This window comes from Lutra lutra, chromosome 11, assembly GCF_902655055.1.
Source record: "Lutra lutra chromosome 11, mLutLut1.2, whole genome shotgun sequence".
Classification (NCBI taxonomy): Eukaryota; Metazoa; Chordata; class Mammalia; order Carnivora; family Mustelidae; genus Lutra; species Lutra lutra.
Window position 1 is genome coordinate 45,882,224 of NC_062288.1, and position 24,967 is coordinate 45,907,190.

The window sequence follows — 24,967 nt, forward strand, 5'->3', positions numbered from 1 at the left end:
TTATGCCTTTCCCTTTTTATTTAGAAAGAAAGAATAATAATTACCATTCTGACACTGTGCACCAAAGAATCCATTTGGACAAAGGCAAGTGTTTGGCTTATTACAGGAACCACCATTGAGGCAAACGGGGTCACACAAAGCTAATGAACAGCAGGGGGAAGAGAGACCATAAAAGTTTTATTATTTAAAAAATGAAAGCTGCACTGAAGTACAAAATGGTGCATAATGAAATATTTTATTTTTACTGCAAGTAAAACCCATAACCTATAATTAATTTGACTTTGCCAAACATAAGAGGAATGAAATAACTGGATAATAGCTTTGAGAGTCTGTTCATTAAGTTTACAAATAATACCACACTAAGAATATGGAGGTTATGATTAGAATTCAGAATGCCCTCTGTAAGCTGAAAAAATGATGGGAAATTGGAAGACACGTCAACAGCACTAACTGGATGGTCTTTAATCTGCTCAAATACATGGGGCCACATGTGTACCTCTTTAAGTCTCCTTCCTAATTCAAACAGGAACACTGTGTTTAAGTCCTGTCATGCTCAAAAGCATTCTGTTATTGCTTCTTTACTTTTGTTACACTTTGAGAGTCACCCCCAAATCCATTTTTCAACCCAGACTTTATCCATCCTCCAAAGCATACCTCAATACTATTTTCTTCCAAAGTGTAATTGCCAGAATGAATTTTTGTCTTTTCTGCTCCAAAGGAGCAATGCGCTAATTACATTACTTATTATAATCCAACTTGTATGATAGTCTTTTTGAATAAGTGTATCCTGTGTCTCCTTCACTAATGATGTGCTACTGGAAGTCAGGGCAAAAATCAAATTGATTTTTGTGTCCCCTTGCATCATGCTTCACACATAGTTGGCAAGCTATAAGCATTAAATTAAATTTATGTTGAGAAAAGTCATTAGATCATAATGACTTCGATTATTCATAGATAACCACGAACATGCTGGCAAAGAAGTAAGCCTGATATTGTGATAAAGACACAAATACCGTGATGGTGTCCTTTAACTGTTTGAATGTTTCATGAAACAGAATGTCTGTGCTGTGATAGAAAACTTGAAAGAGATCGAGGAAATGTAACACAGATTTCTCTCCACTATGAGGCAAGTGGATGATGGAAATACAAAGGCTAAAAAAAAAAAAAAAAAAAAAATAGTACTGATTGGTCTGGGTAACAGTAAAGCTGAAATTCTACGGTCTGATACAAGAAGAAGAAGAATCAAGACAAAAGGCAGGTTTCTAATAAAACTTCATACCAGTCTTGTCACATTAGCTTTATGCTTTGGGGTGCTGGTCTTTAGGATACCGGTGCACTTTACATTTGTTTTAACTGATTTATTCACTGAACATATTTCTGATTTTACCTGTATCACAAGTAGGTCCATACCAGCCAGGCTTGCACTGGCAGGTATCTGGTATAAGACATTCACCTCCATTTTCACAGTGCCTGTTACAAACCACTAAGGTCGTAGAATAAAAATAAAAGCAAGGTAGATTAGGCTTGGAACTGGCCATATTACTGGCAATTACCTAGTTAGCTTGTAATTGCCAATCACATCCTCTAATGAATAGGATCAGAGAGAAAAAGAAAAATAACTTATTCTTTGGCTTTAAATGGTCTCTGATTCTCACATTCAGCTATTTTTTGCTAATAGAGTTGGGGAAGGAAGAAAATCATTGAGCTGAACGATAAACAAGAGTTCGCCGATTGAGAAAATTATTAGTAATGAAAATAATCATAGATATAAATTAAACAAGATAAACTTATATGCAAACCAACGAACTGGAATTCTTATTATTATCTCAAGGAATGGTCATGGACAGGGTCGAGAAGAGAGCTGCTTCCAAGAATAAACTTCTTTATCTTAGTACTGGCACCTGGGGCTCCCAGGGGTATGCAGAATGAGAACTGTCAGAACAAATCATGAATAATATGTCCTTTAAGTAGGTATTGGGTTTATTTTAGTTAGTACTAAAGCCACAAACTACTCAAAGGAGCAGTTTCCTTACATTAGGCTGCAAGAGAGTTTTGCTTACTTGTTTCACACCTTGGTCCTATAAAACCATAAGGACAAGTGCAGAGATTTCCAGCCAAGCAGGTGCCGCCATGTTGACAAGGTGGACTACAGTGTTCTGCAGACACAAGATTATATTCTTAAGTCAGCTCTGAATTAGGAAGAGGTCAGTTGATATTTATGAATCACAGCCACAATACACTTTCTTCTAACAGCAGTTTATAGTAAACTCAATTCTCATTTACTACGAAATTTAGCCCTGTGGGATTGACTATACAAGTTTATACTCTAACACCACCAACAAATCATCAGCATGTTTTGGTTTATAAATCTCTTGGTTAGCATGTAAATATATCATCTTGGGTTTCTTCTTAAGAGCGAGACCTGGACGTACACATTCCTGCCCTAAAAATGGAATACTCCTCTTGGGGTGCCTGGGTGGCTCAGTGGGTTAAGCCTCTGCCTTTGGCTCAGGTCATGGTCTCAGGGTCCGGGGATGGAGTCGTACACCAGGCTCTCTGCTCAGCAGGGAGCCTGCTTTCCCCTCTCTCTCTGCCTGCCTCTCTGCCTACTTGTGATCTCTCTCTCTCTGTGTCAAATAAATAAATAAAATTTAAAAAAAAAGGAATACTCCTATATTTCCACAATTATTTTCATCATCATTGATATTGTTTCTATTAGTTCACTCTGGATTTACTTTAATTCGTTAATTTGTACTTTGCCTTGTCATGGAAGTATTTAGTGTGGCTCTTAGCTTGTTCATAGTTATTTGTACCATTTATCAAAGATATTCTTTAAAATATTATATTAAGGGGAGCCCGGGTGGCTCAGTCATTAAGCGTCTGCCTTTGGCTCAAGTCATGATCCCAGGGACCTGGGATAGAGTCCCGCATCAGGCTCCCTGCCTGGCAGGAAGCCTGCTTCTCCCTCTCCCACGCCCCCTGCTTGTGTTTCCTTTCTCGTTGTGTCTGTCTTTGTCAAATAAATAAAATATTTAAAAAACAAATAATAAATAGACTATTATATTAAAGATAACAAATGTGTCCTTTTAAAATATTATCCATTTGAAAATGCCATTTGATAAACTCTCCTCTTAAGATTCCCAAAAAAAAATTATATGGCTATAGACATGTTTTTATTTTTTATTTATTTTTAAAATATTTTATTTATTTATTTGTCAGAGAAAGAGAGACAGAGAGAGAGCACAAGCAGGGGGAGAGGCAGGCAGAGGGAGAAGCAGGCTCCCCACTGAGCAAGGCGTCCCATGTGGGACTCAATTCCAGGACCCTGAGATCATGACCTGAGCCAAAGGCAGACGCTTAACTGACTAAGCCACTCAGCCGTCCCTATATACACGTTGTTAAAAATCACTTTTTAGGATTCTTTTTACCACCTAATATCTTCTAATTATTTGGTATTTAGCACTTCCTTGGAGTCATGTTTTGACAAGTCGTTCAATAATCAGGAGTCCCCTGCTTGAAACTAAAATACATATCGGGATATGGCACCTTACAACTAAATCTCAAAAATATTACTCCTGAGGACAATTTTACCAAGGAAAAATAAGCTGTGACTCTTTGGCTGTCTAATTTTAGAAGCTTAAGTGTTTAGAAGCGTCAAATAAATTATTTTTAATAAACATTAAAAAGCTTAGATTTCCCTGCCAGCATTGAAGATGTATCAGTATAGACACAGCAACACTGAATTATCTTCCTAAAAAGCTTTAGAGAAAACGGTGTTATTTTGCTTCTTATTTGATTTTTAATTTGCACGATCACCTTCATCACACGTTGCTCCACCATGCCCTGGCGGACATTCACAAACGTTAGGCTTAATACATTTCCCATGGTTTCTGCAGTCAGGATGACACATAGCTGTATAAAATAAAGCTCATGTTTTAGAAATGCCCATTATCAATTAAATTCATTATACAAACTAGTGAGTTGCTGTACCTACCAGTTTGGCAGTTAGAACCGGTGTAGCCCGGTTTGCACCTGCATATGTCCGGGGCAACACACGCCCTGCTTTTTCCACACGGATGTCTACAAATGGCTGCAAAAATGAAGGAAAGAAGACGCTGAACTGCGGACCGAAGAGACACATGTTGCCCACAGACTTACCTATAAGAAAAGTCAAATTCTCTGAAATTTGAAAACTCTGAGGCGGCTTATTGAACAATAGCCACTGCATTTATCTATAAGATTATTTTTTCCCTTTGAATTTGTTTTACTACTAGAATGACTGAGAAACATGACTAATACAGTCAGAAAGAAGTACCATAGGAGGTCATTACTCCCCCAGCAAAGCCTGATGTTGGATTGAAGGTGGCTGCTAGCCATAAAAAGGATTACACTTTTGCAGGGGTCAATAAAGTTTCAGAAACTAATCAGACAAATGTTGGTAAATGGTGGGAATAATCAGAATTTCAAAGAACAAGATGCTAGAAACACGTCCTAAGTTTATAAGTTTATATTCCTTAAGCTTAACTACCTGATATATTTTATTAGGCAGCTAACATTTTTCTGAGGTAAACAAAATGTATGATTGTTCTGTCTTACTAACAATATGACATTTTATATTATAAACATGTAAGTATTGAAAGTTGTTATTATTATCACTATTCCTACAAAAAAAAAAACACCCAAAAACAAACAGAAAAAGTACCTCTCAGTAATACTGAGAACAAAGAAATACATACCCCAACAGCTCTATTGCTTAATTAAGTTGGTCTCAAATAAATCAAAACACAACAAAATAACAAAATACCAACAACACAAAATAGCTTCTGCAGTATCAAAGCCAAAAATTTGATTTGCCTCAAAGAAAACAATACTGGTAATTGTGAAAAGAAGCAAACACTCCTTTCAAAACTAAAGTGATGCCCAACTTGTTTTATTCTCAAGAGCTGGAGGAATTATAGAGAATCCCAGTTTATGCAAATAAGCAAATACACCCAAATTAGTAATTTAAAGTGCTAAATGCCCACTGTGAGCTAAAAAGAATCCAGACCACAATGTTATTCATATCCTTATTTTCTCTCTTTATCTGCTTAATGCTAGGCAAGTCAGTTAGCCCTGTAAGGCTCTGCCTTTCCTATCTGGATAATGGAAAAATAATAGTCAATGTGCAGAGTCTTTATGGATTAGATGACATAATTGATAAAGAATGTGTCTATAAACCTTGGAACACAGCATGTACCCAAAACATATTTATAATATATTATATAGTTATAGTACTATTTGATTTAATTTTTAAAAATAACTCAGGAACAGCCATGTTAATTTTTTTGAAATATGAAGAGGATATATATAAATAATAAATAAATACAATGAATAGAAATTGGTGAACTAAATGGAGTAAGCAGAAATTAATAGAGAGGCCTCTCTTTTTAATCACTTAAATGTGAACTAAATAGTTTCTTTGCATCTTCTCAAGAATTTTCATACTACCTCTGCAATTGATACCATCTCCATAATATCCAAGGGGGCAGCGTCCACACTGGAAGTGACCATCTGTGGTTGGCACACAAGAAACACCAAGAAAACAAGGTGAGTCAGCACAAGTTGATATTCTGGTCCATCCAGGCTTTTCTGGCAAAATAGTGATGGCTCTAGTAACCGATGAGGCAAACCCATCCTTATACTGCGTGTAACCTTTGGCAGGCCTGTTAATTTGAGAATTATTCCCTCCAGCCTCTGTCTGGATAGTGCTCTGTTTAACATCCTTTACTTCACCAGGGGAACCATTTGGGTTGATGCTTAAAGAAATATGGTTTTTCGTCGACACTCCCAATTCCTCCAGACTGAGATTTGTACTGATAGTATGATCCGCCTGTTTAAACCCTGGTATCTGATGGGAAATAATGTTTTTTGAATTATTCATTTGAGTTGTAACTGATTTTAATGAGAAGTGCGAGATGTCACTGGTTGTGTTCAAGAACTTTTTGATAGAGGCAGGCCTGTGGGTAAAGCTTGCACCGGATGATGAATGATCTGTTGACAGTGACTGAAATTTTATATCTGAAGAACCAAAAAAGAAAAAGAAATGTCAGTCAATAACATTTATTAATATTCTGCTCTTTCCCCAGTATTTATTAAGTAATTCATTCCTTCATTTAATGCCTATCACATGTATGCCATTACACTAAGAACCATGCAGTAGTAAGAAGTCATCATACACTTCCTGCTTTCAAAGAATTTACAATCTCTGGATATATCAGGTACCCAGACTGTTAAACATTGTAAAAGTTAAAGAACAATAATTAATAATTTTATTAAGAGTTAGAAATAGCCAACAAACATTTATTGACCACTTCATACACTGAGGCTCAAAGCAAAGGAAATTGCTCACGTTGGTATTCTTGATATGTGAGCAATTCATAATAATAATCTGAAGCAAATTTTAAATCATACAAACATACTATGTATAATTTTAAAGAAGACTTAAAATTTTTTTTCAAAATATATATAATTAAATTGACTGAAGAAGAGCCAGAGGAGTTGATAGAACAATTGCAATAAGAGAAACAAAAATAATCTAAATCTATATAATCTAAAATAATCTAAAGTCATTAAATATGATGCTAAGACAGATGACCTAATAGAAAAAAAATTACAAAATTATCAAGAATATTATATAAAACTCTTGCAATGCACAGAAAGAGAAGAAAATTTTTTATTTTTTATTTTTTTTAAAGATTTTATTTATTTATTTGGCAGAGAGAGAGATCACAAATAGGCAGAGAGGCAGGCAGAGAGAGAGGGGGAAGCAGGCTCCCCACTAAGCAGACAGCCTGATGTGGGGCTTGATCCCAGGACCCTGAGATAACGATCTGAGCCGGAGGTAGAGGCTTAACCCACTGAGCCACCCAGGCGCCCCGAGATGAAAAGTTTTATAAACATTTGATCAAGTGACATAATCCTAAAGTCAGTATCATTTATGAAAATACATATACATTTTCAATGAAATACTACCAGATGAAATGAAGCAGTGTAGTTACAGACTACAACATCAGGATGAAATGGACTTGTATCTCTACTTACCGAATTACATTACATAATTTCATTATGATATTATAATATAAAGAAAATATAAAATGTTAAAAATTTGATATGATTTTGTCCTGAAAACATTCTAAAAAAGTTAGTCTAACAAAACATTAATAGAAATTATAGCAAGTCATAAATAATGCCGAAAAACCATTTGATAAAATTTAAAAACCACTTTTTAAAAAAGATTTTATTTATTTATTTAACAGAGAAAGCGTAATCACAAGTAGGCAGAGAGAGAGAGGGAAGCAGGCTCCCTGCTGAGCAGAGAGCTCAATCCCACTAAGCCACTCAGGCGCCCCTAAAAACCACTTCTAACTTAAATCTAAAGAGAATTCTGAGAAAGCAACAAATAAAAGGAAAATCCCTTAACTGGATGAAGGGTTTCTAGCAGAAACCTACTGTAATATCATACTTAATGGTGAAACATGAGAAGAATTTCCATTAAAATCATTAAAAACAATTCCCTGCCTACACACTGGAGGTCCAGCCATTACAATGAGGGCTCAAATTTGAGAGCTGGGACTGCAGTCAGACTGCTCATGTTCAAATCTCTCTTCTTTTACAAATTGTATATATCTGAACAGAATACTTAACCCATCTATGCCTCTGTACAGATGACTAACATGGAAATAATAACTGTTACTGTCTATAGCTATTGAGAAGATGGAATGACACAGTATATAAATATTTGTCCTGGCATATCATAAATATAGATTAAATCATAATTACTATTATAATAAGGAAGTAATAAGAATAAGAGACAAACTCACTATTGGCAAGAGGTGTTGTCTACTTATAAAACCAAGAAAAAGAATCAACTATAAAAAAAGTGTAGAGTGTTTAATAAGGCAACTGGATGCATGAATAAATTAAAATCAAGAGTTTTCCTATATTGCAGTAATTGATAAAGATATCTTGCAAAATAAGTGCAGTGATAATCTTGCAAGATGAATAGCTAATATTATAAAATGCAAAACCATAAAGAAAGCTTATGTAAAATGTGTAAGGTCATTGTGAAGACAATCAGAATATTAATTGAATAAATCAAGAGTTATAAGGACAGCACTGTGGAAAAGAAAAGGCCTAATGAAATAATGAGTTTCTTCTAGTCTTTAAGGTTTAAGTCGATGTTGAATGACCAGGGAGTTATAAAATGTAACTTTGAAATGGTCACTTATAATCATAAGCCTCGCAGAAATCACCTTAGATATCATTTGTTCATTATACAACATGCATCATTTTTCTAGACTAAGCCAAGGAGTGAATGGATTAGAAAGAAAAAGAATAATTTGTAAACTGCATTGTATAATCTTAGGCAATCTTTCTAAAGGGAAAAATTCCTAAGGAAGAAATATGTTGGTTCTGGAAAATAAATGAGAGGTATTACTTGTCCTTTGATTTTATTTAGCAAGACCATTACTTACTAGAGGCATTTCTATTTGTTGACTTAAAATGCCTATCTCTCTGTATGGCATTTTTACCATACTCTTCCTTAGTTTCACTTTTGTTAGAACTTGTAAGAACTACAGTATGTGTGGCACACTCATGTAAAAACTGTGTTTCAACTGTAGATGTATACGTGAAAAACAGATTACACCATTATAAAACCAAATTACTATGCATAAAAATGTCACCTGGATTGAACTCTTCACAAATTAGATTACAGAGCTAGCTTAAATGTCACCTCTTCAGCAAATCCTTGTATTATGGACCGAATTGTGTCTCCCAAATTTATTTATGTTAAAGTCCTAATTCTAAATGTGACTGTATTACCTTTAAGGAGGTAATTAGGGTTAAATGAAGTTATGAGTGGGGCCCTAATCCAATATGACTGGTGTCCTTTTAAGAACAGAAGGAACCACAAGGAGGGTGCACACGTGAGGACACAGTGAGAAGGGGGCCATCCGTCAGCCACGGAGAGAAGCCAGAAACCAACCCTGCTGGTACCTTGGTCTTGAACTTCCAGCCTCCAGAATTCTGAGGAAACAAATTTCTGTTGTTTAAGTCATCCTATCTGTTATTCTGTTATGGCAGTCCGATGTGACTAACAGGTGTTCCTATAGTCACACACCCACCCACCCAATTTCATCCATCTGTATTCTCCCACAGAGTTTTGTCCTTGATATTGACTCATGTGTCTCTTTCCTCTTCTAGTCAGCAATCTAAAGAATAAGAACTGTGCTGTATTGACTTTTATAATCAGTGACTCTGGTGTCTGCCATAAAACGAAGTAAACAATACCAATAAGAAAAAAAATTATTTTGTATTAACAAGCATCTTCCTAAATACACAAATGCCTCTGACAGAGTTAAGGAACTTATTAATCACTCATATGTAATGGGACATGGTTCAACTTGTTTACCTCTTAAGTTCCACTTGATACAGGTTTTATTCAGGGAATGAGTCTCTGTTTGCAAAAGGCTGATCTTAAATCACTTTAGTGCACACAGTAAAGGGTACAATACTGTTGAGTATTTGGAACTGGGTATTGAAGGGGAAATGTGAGTGGCTGAGATAGTAGGGAATTCCCCTTACCAGCCTGCACTGGGCTTAAATCTGTTACCTCTAGTGCTAGACTGGCCCACTCCAATCTGACTCACAAACTGATTTATTTTTCATCAATATGAGGTCTTATTCACTTAAAGGTAACAAAATACAGTTCTTTGACACTGTCTTCTATAATTAACTTTTCTCTTTTAAGCTTTTAAAAGGTTGATATCCACCAATTTTTGTCCTCCTGTCTCTTCGTATTCTCTTTGGGTAATTTCATCCATGACTGATAACTTTAAGAACTGTATCTTTAACTTTATCTTCCCTCCAGAGCTCCACTTGGAGTCACCTTAGTCTCTATGTATCCATACTGAATTCGTTCTTTCCCTTCCAAAACCCCTTCTTCTTACTTAGATGTCATGTGTGTCATGTATCTTGGTCAGCTCAGGCTGCCTAATAAAATACCATAGACTGAGTATCCTAAACAAAAGGAGTTTATTTTCCTATCATTCTGGAGGGTAGCAAGTTCAAGATCAAAGTGCAGGCCCATCTGGTTCCTGGTGAGAGTCTCTTCCTGGCTCCCATACCTTCTCCCTGTGTCCTTCTCCCTTTGTCCTCACATGGCAGAGAGAGATGAAGCTCTCTGGTGTATCCTCTTCTAAGAATACTAATCTTATTGGATCCCAGTCCTCCCTTATGACCTCATTCAACTGCTTACTCCAAATACAGCCACAATGGGGTTTTGGGACACAACATATGAATTTTCAGGTGACATTATTAATGCATAGCAATATGAAAGCCAATTCTACATGCCCATTCACCTAAACTGAGCACTTGGCACTTAGTAACTCTCTTTCTCTCTCCATGCTAATCCCAATCACTGACCATGGACCATCACCTTGCTCCTTTAGTGTTTCTTTCAACCATTATCTCCTCCTCCAAGGTCAGACTATCTTCATGTCTTTCCTGTTTATTTGTAATACTGTCTTAGCTTTTCTTCCCACCTTCAGACTTGCACAGTTCCTTACACATAAGTGGTCCATCCTTCATACTGCTCTTGAGTAGACTGTAAACTGTGTCATGTTTCTCACAGTTTCTCGGTGATCTGGTCACTGGCTAGGACTCCAGCTTTAACTCTTGCAGCAGTCCCTCTTACCCTCTATATTTTAAGCACACTTAATTACTCATAGTGCCCAAGTGTGCTGTGATGTTACATGCCTCTCTACCTTTGTTCATGATGTTTCTTCCGCCTCGAAAGCTTTTTCTCTCTTGATTGGATACATCAGATTTAGCTGTAATGACACTTCTTTTTAAAAAACTTTGCATTATCCCTCCAGGTAGACGTGATTCCCTGTGTAGTATTCCTGCTAGTCTCTCCAGGCACTTCTATCAACAGACATAGAATGCCATATTGAACTATGGTGATTACATCAGACTCCCTGGTATCATACTCAAACCCATTAGGTCAGAGGGAATGTCTTACCTATTTTTGCATCCTCCACCTCCAGCTTAGTGCATGACACTTAATGAATATACACTGAATGAATACTGGAGTAAAAGAGATAATAGAACTGAGGGATTTGGATTAATTAAATGGAGCAAAAAATATTTCATGGCAGAAAATAGGGACTTTTACCATAACATATTTTCCCATCACCATAAAATCCTTTTGGACATGCACCACAATGATAGGAGCCAAAGGTATTGAGACACTCTGCTCCTGGAAAGCAAGGCCTGGATTCACACTCATCAACATCTTCCTGGCAATTTTTGCCTAAACAAAATAAAGATTGAGAGTTCAAATTATTTATTTTGAAAAACATTATGTGTCTTGTTAAGTGCTCATTGATTGATTTCTTTTGCTTGAAGATATTTTACTTTTACTTTCCAAAAGATATCTTTACTTCTATTACATTAAGGTATGCCCTACAAACTGCAGAAAAGCTGTAATATATTAAGAGGAATGTACTAATTTTAAAATTTACAACAGAGTTAAACATAGTCATTAATTAGATTCTATTTAACATTAAACAAGACCCTTCAAGTACATAAGATTTTCCCTATAAAAAAGAAGACAAAAACCCATTAATATTTTAAGGCAAAAATTTACCATATTAGAGCAGCAATTTTTACTTTGTTAAAAACACTCCAGGAATTTTTAAAAAGGTCTTAGAATGGTTGCCAGCTTAGCTTAAGGACAACTTACGGCAGTCATTGCATTAGCTGTGAAAGTCCATGAAAATTTTATAGCGTGCTAGGAAAAGTTAGTCTTTCTTCAGTAAAATTTTTTGAGATCAAGTGTTGCTCTTTGAAATGTTCAAAAACTTATTTGAATGAATATATTCAGTCATTTACTCATTAGAGTAAAATCATGAAACAATCAAATGTAGTCTGTAGCCTAACAGACCCAAATGATAAATTTTTTATTTTACTTTAAGATTTTATTTATTATATGACAGACTGAGCAGGAGGAGGGGCCAAAGAGGAGGGAGAGGGACAAGCCTAAATCCTCATGGAGCCCAGAGCCAATGTGGGGCTTGATCTCAAGACCGAGATTATGACCTGAGCTGAAATCAAGAGATGCACACTTAACTGACTGAGCCACTCAGGCACCTCTAACATTTTTATGTTAAAATAGATGCCTTCAGGGAAAAAAACTGCAACTCAATAATTACATATTTACTTATTTAACATTTGTATCTATTTAAATTAGAGGGAACACTGGTATGACTTGCAAAAAGCTTTGGGAAATTAAAAGGTGTCATTCATACTCTTAGTTGAGGTTTCTAGAATCAGACATTTGAGGATAATTAATGAGTTAGCAAATTTCATTTGATTTCAACTCTAACTTTATATCATGATCTTTTAAGTAAATGAATTATAAACCTTCCTTAAATGATAATTTTTACATTTCCCATGGCAAATTTCTTCATTCATGTTATATTTCAATAGAATACATTTAAATACATTTCTACCTACCAAATTTAGACAGAAATGTTTAGGAACCTGCAAAATACAACACAGCCATAGAATATTGCCATTAAAATGACAAAAATGGGCAAAATTATAAGAGTTTCTGTAAGCAATGTACAATAATAAAAGGATATTGGTAGCAAACGTATTTGTGATGACTATTACTACACTTTTTAAAATGTATATTAAAATCTTTAGGAACATACGCTTGCTTGAGTAATCTGTAGATTACTTGGAAAGCCACAGAACTTTCCTTTCTAATCTGATCACATACTAATTTGACTCGTGAAGAACCAAAACTCACCTTTGAGTTCAGGTGGACATACACAAGAATAACTGGGAAACCCACTAATACACCTGCCAAGGCCACAGGGGTTCGATTGACACTCAGTGACGTTCACTTCACAGAGAACCCCCTCAAAGCCAGGCAAGCAGATGCACAGGTACATTCCACTTCCTGGAGGAAACTTCCTATCTGACACACATGATCCACCATTCAAGCAATCACAAGACTTCACAGTCACCTCCAAAAGAAACAAAAAGTAAGATGCTTTATTTTTCAATAAAATTAACTTCAATTTATGCTCCAGAAATTGTGATTGGTATGTATGTTTATGTACAAGACCAGATAACAAGTTTTACAAAAATAAATAAATTAATTAATTAAAAAATATATATATTTAATGTAAAAGACTATTTAAAAAGATATGTTAATAAAGTAATTATGCCAACTTTCAAGAGCATAGCCAAAATATAAATGCTGGGGATAATTTTTTAAAATGTTACGAGATGATTGATCAATTTCTATAATGCACGCACCACAACCGGAACAAAAATCCATAAAGAGTAAAGCAGTCAGTCACCTGAGTTATCCCAAAATACAGAGAGTAAATAATCATTTGAATTATGTGGTTACCATGAAATTGTACACAACTGCACTTCATACCATTACTTCTGTATGAGTGTGTCTCAAATGTCGAGCATATACAGTGCAAAAAAAATAGTATTAACAGCTCATGACTGATACTATCTAAAGAATGGTCAATAAAAAATGACTTTACTAGAATGAAAGGGTATAATTATCAACCTGAGGTTAAGCACAGGTCTTTCAGAGAGGTAGAAATGAATGCATTCTTTATCCTTATCATAGTTAAGTATAGGTGAAAATGATCTAGGAGTCAGTCCTTTAGCTCCATGCTCTAGACTTGAGATTCTCCATAAGATTTTAAATTCTGACAAAAACAGCATGTTGGCAGTTTAATTTTCCATGAAATGTTGAATAATTTAGTTCCTCTTCACAAATTAAGGATTATATTGCAAGTTTAAAATGGATAGCGATATTGCTAATTAATTCAGTGGCATTTATGTAATGATAAATATTACCATAATCGTGACTCTTGTTTCAGCATTGCAGTCGTCGTTAAAGAGTAAAGTGAATTGCTGTGGAGTCTGGGACTCTGTTTTCCATGTGAGAAGTCCTGTAGAGGAAACATTTGCTCCCTCAGGACCCGAGTCCAAGGTAAAATGGATGTCAGAACCTTCAGGATCCAAGGCCGTGAACTGGTACACAAAGTTCTCCCCCAAAAATGTCTGCAATTTGTCTTGTGGTATTTGAATCACTGGGGGTTGGTTGTCTGTCACAGAGAAAACATTTACTTTGTACTCGTGTAGAAAAAAAAAAGGAAAAGGGAAAGTACAATAGAGAGAGCTCCTACTGGAACTTTCTGATGAAGTTCAAACTCAGCTAAAACTTCCATTACCTACCCTGGCTCTATTTTTTTTTTTTTTTTTTTACATTCAGAATAAATTCAATTGCATTCTGAGGAAATGTAAAAGTAACTCACAGGTGCAAGACTTCAAACTTTGCCACAAGAGTGTAAAAGCACTTTGAACAGAGAAACACTTTTGCATTCCCCAAACTGGATGCCTCTTCTTTCTTTCCTGTCTGCAATTACCTCTCCAGGTCGACCAACTCAGTGCTTGTTCTCTCACTCTTCTTTGTCCTCTACCCTTTTCAGCTTTACTTTCCCTCTCAGCATCTTCTTTTCTTTATTTCTCCTTTACTCTCCACCATGTCTGGACGGTTCATTTGACTCCCCTGACTCTTCCTCACTGTACCTGTCTCCCCCTTTATAACTGGGGGCCACAGAGTCACAGCAACCCTCTGCTCCTCAGAGATCCTTCCTGCTGCCAAGCTCACTTGCTGGAACTCTGTGAGAGGACAGAGAGCACTCCTTTTGTGCTCAAGTAATGCTTTAAAACATCTTTTTACATTGTCACATTAAAAAATGGCTCCCTCCCTTGCCAACTGGCTTAACAGATTGGAAGAATAGTCTTTTCCATTGTGCTGGGCACAAACACACTCCACTTGCATCAACAAAGCACTGATGCCAAGAGATTGTAGTTCTGGTTCCTGCTCTGCCCTCATATATCTTTATACAATTTACTGATTTTAATTTCCTCATCCCTCAATACAAGAAACTTGGGACAGATGGTATTTCCAAACCCCTGGTATCCTTGAACATTGTAAATCTATGATGAGTCAGTCATACCGAAACCATTAAAAACACAGATACCAATTCAGAAGTTATAGTGTGTTTCCCTTGTCCCTGGCACTAAATTCTTCTCCAAATTTTCATTGTCTTCCCATAACACCCCATGGGTCTTGCACCTGAGCAATGAATCATCTGACAAATGGTCTAATGCAGTCATGAAATTTGTATATACAGTAATATATATAGTGATGTTACAAAGCACAGTATAAATAAAAGGTTTTATGACTCAGATAAAATTACATGGGGATGGGGGCAGGGAGTAAATGTATCTTGTTGTATTTTGTGATGCCTGGTCTTTTCATTGAGGAAAGAGAATGAAGAAACATCTATGTGGAATTATATACAGCTGTACTTAAGGAAGTGAGGAAATTATATGGTACATGACTATGAGGTGGGGTGTTTTTTCGGGTGGAACTAAGTATCCAGACATTATCTGGACCCACTATTATATTCACGGAGTCACAGAAAGGTAGGGCTGTAAGGCACTTAATAGATTACTGAATCCAGGAAGGCTTATTTAACAGCTGATGAATGCATGGCCTCTGGAATTTAAATAGCTAAATGTCTTGTCACAAAACTAAAAAGAAATAAGGCTAAGGATAGGATATAGAGCTTTGGTCTCAAAGTAACGTTCTCTTTCCACTAAACCCACCAACTTTACTGATGGACGTTTTATGTACTTATATAGTACTTGAGAGTCTATTTTGTTAGTAGCTATTTGACTTGTACAGACTGTGTGTAACTGAATTAGCCATTCCCACTTCTTCCATTAATAATTCACATTTGCTTTCAGTATCAAATATTAAAATGAAAATCCCATGCCCTATTGTAGTATAATCATAGAAATTACATGAAATAACATTTTATCTTATATTATGTTCAAGCAAAGTAAGTCATGCAGTTAGGAAAGATCCTAAATTAAACACATCTTAAATATATTTATGTACATATATACACTATATACCTCATGGTCTAAAATCACTTAAAAATATCTTGTAGAGAAAATATCTGGATTAATAAAGATTAACTTACTTTCTAAAAGTGACCAAGTAAATTTTGAAATTTTTGGTCTACAAATCAAACAAGGGCTGGTAGGATTTTTATCTCCTTCAATGTAGCAGAGCCCATCAATAATGCAAACATTTTCCTAATGGAAATTTTAAAAAGAGAAAAACAATTAAGATGTCATTATAGTTAGTGTTTAGGAAAAAAAATGTACATAGAATACTATAAATGTTGGTGATTCCAGTGAAAGCATATAATAAGTCTATTCTGGTTAGGAAACATTTTTTCATATATCCTCATCATAAATGTATGTTAGAAAACAAATCTTTTCCTTCTGTGTAATTTGCCTATGGAATTGATCAATATGGAGGGAATAAGAAAACATATATGTAGATTTATCTTTGTGTAGAATTAGTTTATAAATAACAAGGAAGAAAATCTGTCTTTTCTTCTTGTTTTTTCTTTGTTTGTTTTGTTTTGTTTTTACTGCTAACTCAGGCTGGAAATGCTCTATTAATAAAAAAATGAAATAATTTTTCCCCTGCTCATCTTATAGAAACACATTAGTTTCTAACGATTTTCCCTTGCTCTAGGAGCCCACTATGTCCTCTGAGTATGGTGAAACTGAACAAGAACTATGATATAATTATCCACATTTGACAATGGATATCCTTATACAAACTAGTAGAGAAGCTGATCTGCAAAAAAATAACATTAAATGTAGCAATCATTTTCAACCCAAGAAAAAGACCAAATTTTGTTCAGCATATATAAACTTTGCATATTTGACAAAAATCTCTTCTGATGTCACTTAGAACACGATAGAAAAATAAGAACAAAATAGCCCCAACAATATAAAACAATTGTGAATTGTAACATTTTAAAAGTATATCTTATAAGACATGTGGAAATGGAATATTTAAGGGAAAGTAAGAATCAAACAACTTTTCAGAAACAGAAACTTCTTATTGATAACATCTAGCTGCTAATCTCAAGGGAAGAAAGATCTAAAACTTAATACTTTAAATTTTTATCTACATAAATATTATTTGATATGCTTCTCAGTTTTGAAGAGCCAAGTAATATTAGATCCCTGGTATCTATTACATCAGCAGCTGGCCTGTGAGAAAGATCTATTGATAAACCAAGAGACTGCAGCTAAATGAAGAGGGTGTGGCTGTGAGGATTCAGCTGTGGCTGGGCTCTTCCAAAATCCCTTCAGTGGTGGAGATTTGCAAGGTCCAATGAATTTAGTTGCCACAAAACAACAACAACAACAACAACAACAAACAAAACCCAAAACAAAAAACCTCCTTATAAAAGTGCTAGCCTTATACATTTTACAAGTTCCATCCTGCATGTCCCTAGTTACAAAGAAGATTAGGTAACTGTGGACAGACATCTTACTAGAAAATCATTATTACTATTTCAAAAGGAATATATGTAAGAGTTAAAATTCAATCTGAACCTACTTTTTTTTTTTAAGGAATTTTTTTAAGGAATAAACAAACTGCCATTTCAAAACATACAAGGTAGAAACCTTCTCCTTGCCATTTCAACAACAGTTATGGGCAGAATAACAATTTTAGTTAACTGTATATAAACTTGAGAAAGGCTTTTCTCCATTAGTATTTCTGATATGAAGGTGAAAAAACTAATATGCCATTAATATGCCAATAGCACGGGAAATGAAAATACCAACTGTGTAAATGTGAAAATAAGTGGAAAAAAAATGCATACCTTTATAGTACATGAGTCCTTCTCATAGAGACCACAAACTTGACAAGCCCCATCATATATGATCATTATTCTGGGATTACTGAATTTATAACCATCATTAGATACCTGTAAGATGTAGTTTTATAATTAGAAGATCTATTCTAAATGTAGCTTCATAAATTCATTATGAAATTTTAATATATAAAATTTACTTATGTCTTTTCTCTTTTACCTTTAATTGCCACTTTGCAATTGGTTTCTCCCCCATCAGATTTACGGTATCAGACTGTTGGACATCAGGGGGCAGCTGACAATCAATGGTTCTGCTATTTTGAAAAACAGTATTCGTGTAGACAGCTTTTCCAAGGATCCATTTACTGTTATTATACTAAAGGCATAATGAGAAGGCAATTAACCTCTGTTTAATTATAGAACTTCCTTGCTAGTGAATTACATATAATCAAAAGATAAATTTTAAAATGCATGGCTGGTATAATAGAATATATAATGAAGTAATAAAAGTGACATCAACATTGAATTTTATCCAGAATAATGAAAACCATATACACTTTAATTTGATGTAAACTGCTTCCGACACCTCATGCATTTCTTGTGAGTTCAAATCAAAGAAGTTACCAATATCAGTCATATATAATGAATCACCATGCCATGAGTTTTGTAGCAAGAGGAAACACATTCGACTACATAACTGGCCAACAGTGGATTGATTTCCTACCCAGAAAGTCATTTCTCCTGCAAAAGCTCCTCACCTTCTACTGCAACTTGAAATTGCTCTTTCTGTCTGGTTCCCAGAGCCCTCTCAAGTTCTTATATGACCCATCTTCCTGACTACATGTAACCACTCCAGGGGTGGATCTAAGTTGAGCCAATGCTTTGATTACTTGGACTATTTTAACTTTGTCCTAGGGGGCACGTTGGACCAGTCTGCTTCTGGTGGCTTGAGGTGCAAGACACAAAGTTATGGAGCTATGGGTCGCTGTTGTTTTTCACTATGTGGAGAAAGCCAGTATCTAATGAAAGGGAAAAATGAAGCCCACAGAGAAAAAAAGAACTGAGATAGATAACTACACACACATACAAATGCAGACATACTGAGTTTTCATGTGTTCAAGTCCCAAATTCAAGTTATTCCTGAGAAGTCGGCAATTACATTCTAATCCTGATTCTGAGAAAAACGTACTGTCCTCATAATAAGTACCATTTTTGCTCAAGGGAGTTCAGATAAATTTACGAAACTGAAAACTTAATTCTAACCAGTTCACCCTACTTAATAACTCAGTAGCAAATCATACTTAATCTATATTAAGGGATTACTTTTCAGTATTAAAATGCATTGGTGCCTAAAGAAGAAAAGCCAGAATAATTTTCTGGTACTGGTAACTACATAGAAAACTAAAAAGCCATATTTTATTAACAATATTTTGATTTACATTTTTTTAAAAATTTATGACTGTAGAATGCTTTCAATTGCACAGAAATGGGCAAGGAGCATGTTGATGCTGCCATACTGAGGGTCAGTAGGAGATGGAAAAGAAGGCAAGAACATGCGGTCATCTGTAGCCAGCAGAAACTATATTAAATACTATATATATTAAAACTATATTAAATACTGATGACTGACAGAGTAGGTCACAGTAGAAATCTCCACGTTTAAGGGGATGTGTAGAGTCTGGCCCTACAGACAGGTCAGTTCAGTGGTACCCCCCCCTATGGAGGGGGACTAATAACAATGTCTCCGGGTAGTCATGATAAGGACACTTAGATGGATACAGGACTTTGTGTATTGAATGAGATTTCATACAGAAATCATTTCCACCCACATTTAGAGAAGCTTACCCCAAATAAGGAATAAACAGAGTTCTACTTATTTTCCATTGATCAATATTTTGTGAGTATCTATAGGTGCTGAGGACTTTCTGATGAAAAAGATCACAGAGGAAAAGACAGACAAAATAATTTTAATATTACTGAAACCAAGACTCAAATAAAGCTTAATGAAAGAGAAAGAAGCCACTGACTCTAGCAGTCAAGGGAGGCTTCTCCTCCTGAAAGTAGAAGACTGCTATTCGGACACAGGGAGCAGAAATGGAGAGAGTGCTATTCAATTTGTTTGGAGGGAATAGCAAATGAAATGTGGGGATCCATTAGACAGCATGAGATTTTAGTAGAGCATATCCAGGAGGTTCAAGTTTGCAAAAATAGACAAGAACTGGATCACAAAGGGCCATTCATTTTTAGGATAGCTATTTGGATTTAATCCTCTAAGTATTTAAAAATTGGATTCTGTAAAGTCCTGGTCTGGGGGCAGGGAGTGAAAGAAAGGATTGGATGGGTGCTTGGATCTCTAGATAAAAACTTGCTTAAAATTACTACTGCAAAAGTAGAAAAGAACATCTATAATATGCTACCTCTCATGTGGAAAAAAAAGGGATTTATCTGTTCCTTTGTGCAAAAGAAAGGCAGTAAGAATAAACCAGAGAAGAGTGAGAGTGGATACTTTCAGGGGATAGATGGAAATGGGATGGAAAGAAAGGGTAATGGACAGAATGGTAGAGATGATAAAACGGTGACATTTCTCTGTGTGTACCTTTCATATGGTGCAAACCCTCAGAACCATGATAGTATCTTGTATACGTTCCAAATAAGTACATAACTAAAATCAACCAGAGTGCAGAGGATATTCAAAGTGGAATACAAACATTAAAAGGGGCGCCTGGGGGGCGCCTGGGTGGCTCAGTGGGTTAAGCCGCTGCCTTCGGCTCAGGTCATGATCCCAGGTCCTGGGTTCGAGCCCCACATCGGGCTTTCTGCTCAGCAGGGAGCCTGCTTCCTCCTCTCTCTCTGCCTGCCTCTCTGCCTACTTGTGATTTCTCTCTGTCAAATAAATAAAAAAAATCTTAAAAAAAAAAAAAAAAAAGGGGCGCCTGGGTGGCTCAGTGGGTTAAAGCCTCTGCCTTCCGTTCAGGTCATGATCTCAGGGTCCTGGAATCGAGTCCCGCATCAGGCTCTCTGCTTGGTGGGGAGCCTGCTTCCTCCTTCTCTCTCTGCCTGCCTCTCTGCCTACTTGTGATTTCTGTCTATCAAATAAATAAATAAAAATCTTTAAAAAAATTGTATTACAAATGAAATATATAAATACCCTGAACAGGGTGCTAAAGAAAATAGCTAATCTAAGTAAGTTTGGTTTGGGCTAGTGAACATCGATATTTCTTTCTGTAGTTCTGTATAGTATGTTAGAAAATTTCATAGCGTGCTCTTTATCAAATGATTAGGGGGAAAAAAGGTAGTATGAGAATAAATATCACAGCAAATAATATATCTGAAAGTAAGTACAAAGTGTACTTTCTCTTTCTTGGCAAATCACTTAATGGTAGTGTGATATCATATGATTTATTCTGCCACAAACAATATAATGTCTACTCACTTGAGTAATAGTAAGTGAACAAAATTATATATATATATATTTCATTTTCTATTGTGTGTCTTATTATTTCATTAGGATTAAAATATTTCAATATTTCTATTCTTCAATAGAAGAATATTTCTATTCTTCAATATTCTTCAAATATTTCTAAATAAAATATTTATTTAGAAAAGCTCTACTCAAAAAATCTGGAAATAAGCATATTTTTCTTGTATAAATATCTGATAAAGACAGATACAAAAGTTATTTCCTCCTTAAATTCTCAATCTCAGGATTCCATTTGGCTTTAGCAATTTAGAGAAAAAGTAAAAAGAATGCTAAAATGTCATTTGCTGTCTTAAGTTTTCAGCTTATCCAAGTAGGTGCTTTAAAAGAATTTCCCTTAAAATAAAAATCCACTTGAATAAAGAAAAGGAAGACCATATAAATAATCATCAAAATAAGGTGTAATTTGATACACCAGTGTTCAAACTGAGTGATCATGTCCATTATTTATGGCCTAAAGAAAGAAAAACACTATTTTCTTTTTGAAATGAGGGATAAGTGCAATTATTCTTCAACTTTTTGTTTTGTAGAGGGAACTGTTCATATCTCTGTGCCCCTTAAGCCACACAGGCTGGCTTGGATAAAAATGATCTCCATTCTTTGTGGTTTTACATTTTAATAAATACAGAAGCTTCCATATAAAGCTTAATATTATTTTAATTTTTTATTATAACTAGAATAATGAACCAATACTGCAATAAAAATTATATAAAATAGTTTAATAGAGTTAACAAATAAGGAAGAAGCTTTAAGGTCAAGCAATTCAACCATTTTCCTATTGAGCGCTCTATGGCTATGACATCCATTGAGATTATGTTATTAATTGACAGACTAAATTAATTCAAGATAAAATTAATCTGAATAAATCATAAACTTGATTGTTTTTCAACACTATAATTAACATACCTGCAGTTTAGTAACTTCACATTTAATTGAAGGTGATTCTTTGAAGCCTTGACCAAACACTCTCATTGTCATACAATTATATTTTCGAATATTACAGAATCCAGCATTCTCGAGTTCTATAATTTCAGGAGCCTTGTCTTTGGACAGAATGATAAAACAAAATGGACAAATTTTCTTTAATTCCAGAAAAATAAACTAATTATTTTCAAGGTCCAAGTTAAAAGCATATGGAAAATATATTCTGAACTCTACTCCAAATATTAGTACATTAATTAAACAAATATATATATGTGTATATATATATATATGTATGTATGTATTTTAAAGATATTATTTATTTGACAGAGAGAGAGAGAGTACAAGCAGGGGGAGTGGCAGGGAGAGGGAGAAGCAGGCTCCCTGCTGAGCAGCTCAGGAAGCCCAACCAGGGGCTCCATCCCAGGTCCTGGGATCATGATGCTTAACCCACTAAGCCACCCACGTGCCCCTGAACTATTAAATACTAAGAGAAATCTGGTGTTAAGTGTGACCCACCATCAAAGCAATAAAAATAGCATTAAAGATACTACCAGTACCTAAATATACAGGTTTAATTAATGTTTTAATAATGTTTAATACCAATTATTTACAAACATTAAGAAATCACTACTACAATGGCCTGTGTTTTGTTCTTGCCATTTTGGTCTATGCCATAATGGGTTATACCAAAAATACTTTTGTAGGGGTGCCTGGGTGGCTCGTGGGTTAAAGCCTCTGCCTTCAGCTCAGGTCATGATCTCAGGGTCCTGAGATGAAGCCCTGCATCAGGATCTCTGCTCAGCAGGGAGCCTGCTTCATCCCTCTCTCTCTGCTTGCCGCTCTGCCTACTTGTGATCTCTCTCTGTCAGATAAATAAATAAAATCCCTAAAAAAAAAAAACCTTAAAAAATACTTTTGTGGGGCACCTGGGTGGCTCAGTGGGTTAGGCCGCTGCCTTCGGCTCAGGTCATGATCTCAGGGTCCTGGGATCGAGTCCCGCATCAGGATCTCTGCTCAGCAGGGAGCCTGCTTCCCTCTCTCTCTCTGCCTGTCTCTCTGTCTACTTGTGATCTCTCTCTGTCAAATAAATAAAGAAAATCTTTTTTTTTTTTTTTAAAGATTTTTTATTTATTTGTCAGAGAGAGAGGGAGAGAGAGCGAGCACAGGCTGACAGAATGGCAGGCAGAGGCAGAGGGAGAAGCAGGCTCCTGCTGAGCAAGGAGCCCGATGCGGGACTCGATCCCAGGACGCTGGGATCATGACCTGAGCCGAAGGCAGCTGCTTAACCAACTGAGCCACCCAGGCGTCCCAGTAAATAAAGAAAATCTTAAAAAAAAAATACTTTTGTAATAAAACAGTGTAATTAGCAATGTGTTAAAATTTAATGTGTTAAAATTTTAAAATTCTTAAACAGTATAAGAGTTATCAAAATTTCATAAAAATGTTACTAATGTTATGTATTATTGCTATCCTATATGCCACCACAATCTTAGGTGTACTTTCAATCACTGGAAAAAAATTTCTCCTAGCTGTCAGAGTTAACTGATCATCATATTGTTACATATCTGATTCTGGTCTCAGTAAGATGATACACTATCTGTATCAGCAAGATCTGGCTGTCAAAATAGATAAATGCTGCATATAAAAGTAACAGTTCTCTAAGTACTGGCAAAATCTAAGTGAATATAACTTTACTAGCAGTGGAATATAAGATCATAAATTGCGTGCTCAGAACACTAAAATATTTGTGAAAATTAAAAATATATATTTGCTAGTTTATTCTTTCATATTCAACAAATGTTTACTGAGCAATTTCTATTTTTCTGATGTTATTCTAGGCACCGGGGATATATGAACAGAATAAAGCTCCTGCCTTTTTAAAACTTACATTCTAATATAGGAGGACAAAAAGAAAACAAGTGAAAAATAAAGTATATTGCATAATTGTTTTCAAGACTATGAAGAAAACTTATATATTAACTATATGAAGGGACATAAAGACTATGGGGTGTGTGAAGGAAATTACTTTATTTTGAATGACCATGGAAGATGTCTCAAATAATGACATTTGAAGAGAGAAGAGAAGGAAGTCCATCACAAAGATAGATGTTGGAAGAATGCTCCAGTGAGAGGGAAAGTAAATGCAAAGGTCCTGAGGTAGGAGCAGGTTTGGCCTCTTTGAGAAACAGCAAAGCAACCACTTAATAACACTGGGGGGCTGTGAGCTCTGGAGAGAATGACAGATGAAATTCAGTGAGAGAGGAAGCTCCAACTGCATTAGGTCTTCTAGGCCACGGTAGGGAATGTAGGTTTTACTTGGAAGGAGAAGGACAGCCAATGAGAGGGATTTAAGCAGGAGTACTATAATTCCACTACCATTTCAAAGGGATCACTTTAGTTGCTGCATGGAGAATAAATTTTGAGAAAATCTGTAATAATCCAGATGAGAAATAAAGGTGGCTTGGACTAAATTGTAGCTGGGAAAGAGATGAAAATTGTTAAAGCTAGAGCCAGATTTGCTACTAACGGATTAAGCCTGAGGCATGAACAAAAAAAAGATGAAGAGTCAAAATGACTCTAAGTTTTTAACGTGAACAGTCAGGGGAGTGAAGTTTGCATTTACTGAGACGGCGAAGTCTCTCAGATACAAGGGTGGGATGGTGGGGGTAGAAGGAAAATCTGGAATTACTGGTTTAATGGCTAATGAAATCAAATTGATTTT

General features: G+C 35.5%; 1 protein-coding gene across 4 annotated transcripts in view; it reads right to left on the reverse strand.

The window, feature by feature from the left end:
* Positions 1-24,967, reverse strand: part of VWDE (von Willebrand factor D and EGF domains) — a 70,787-nt gene that overhangs the window by 9,405 nt on the left and 36,415 nt on the right. For all 4 annotated transcript variants that reach the window (XR_007121513.1, XR_007121514.1, XR_007121515.1 and 1 more), the window contains 13 exons: positions 22,228-22,364; positions 18,064-18,219; positions 17,853-17,957; positions 16,140-16,254; positions 13,936-14,186; positions 12,857-13,076; positions 11,216-11,353; positions 5,488-6,057; positions 3,995-4,090; positions 3,817-3,912; positions 2,061-2,156; positions 1,388-1,483; positions 45-140 (listed from right to left, as the gene is read on the reverse strand). Coding sequence is in view for 1 of the 4 variants with exons in the window: in XM_047694996.1 (XP_047550952.1) it covers positions 45-140; positions 1,388-1,483; positions 2,061-2,156; positions 3,817-3,912; positions 3,995-4,090; positions 5,488-6,057; positions 11,216-11,353; positions 12,857-13,076; positions 13,936-14,186; positions 16,140-16,254; positions 17,853-17,957; positions 18,064-18,219; positions 22,228-22,364 (2,172 nt within the window). In the remaining 3 variants the exon portion in view is untranslated. The remainder of the gene's footprint in view (positions 1-44; positions 141-1,387; positions 1,484-2,060; positions 2,157-3,816; positions 3,913-3,994; positions 4,091-5,487; positions 6,058-11,215; positions 11,354-12,856; positions 13,077-13,935; positions 14,187-16,139; positions 16,255-17,852; positions 17,958-18,063; positions 18,220-22,227; positions 22,365-24,967) is intronic.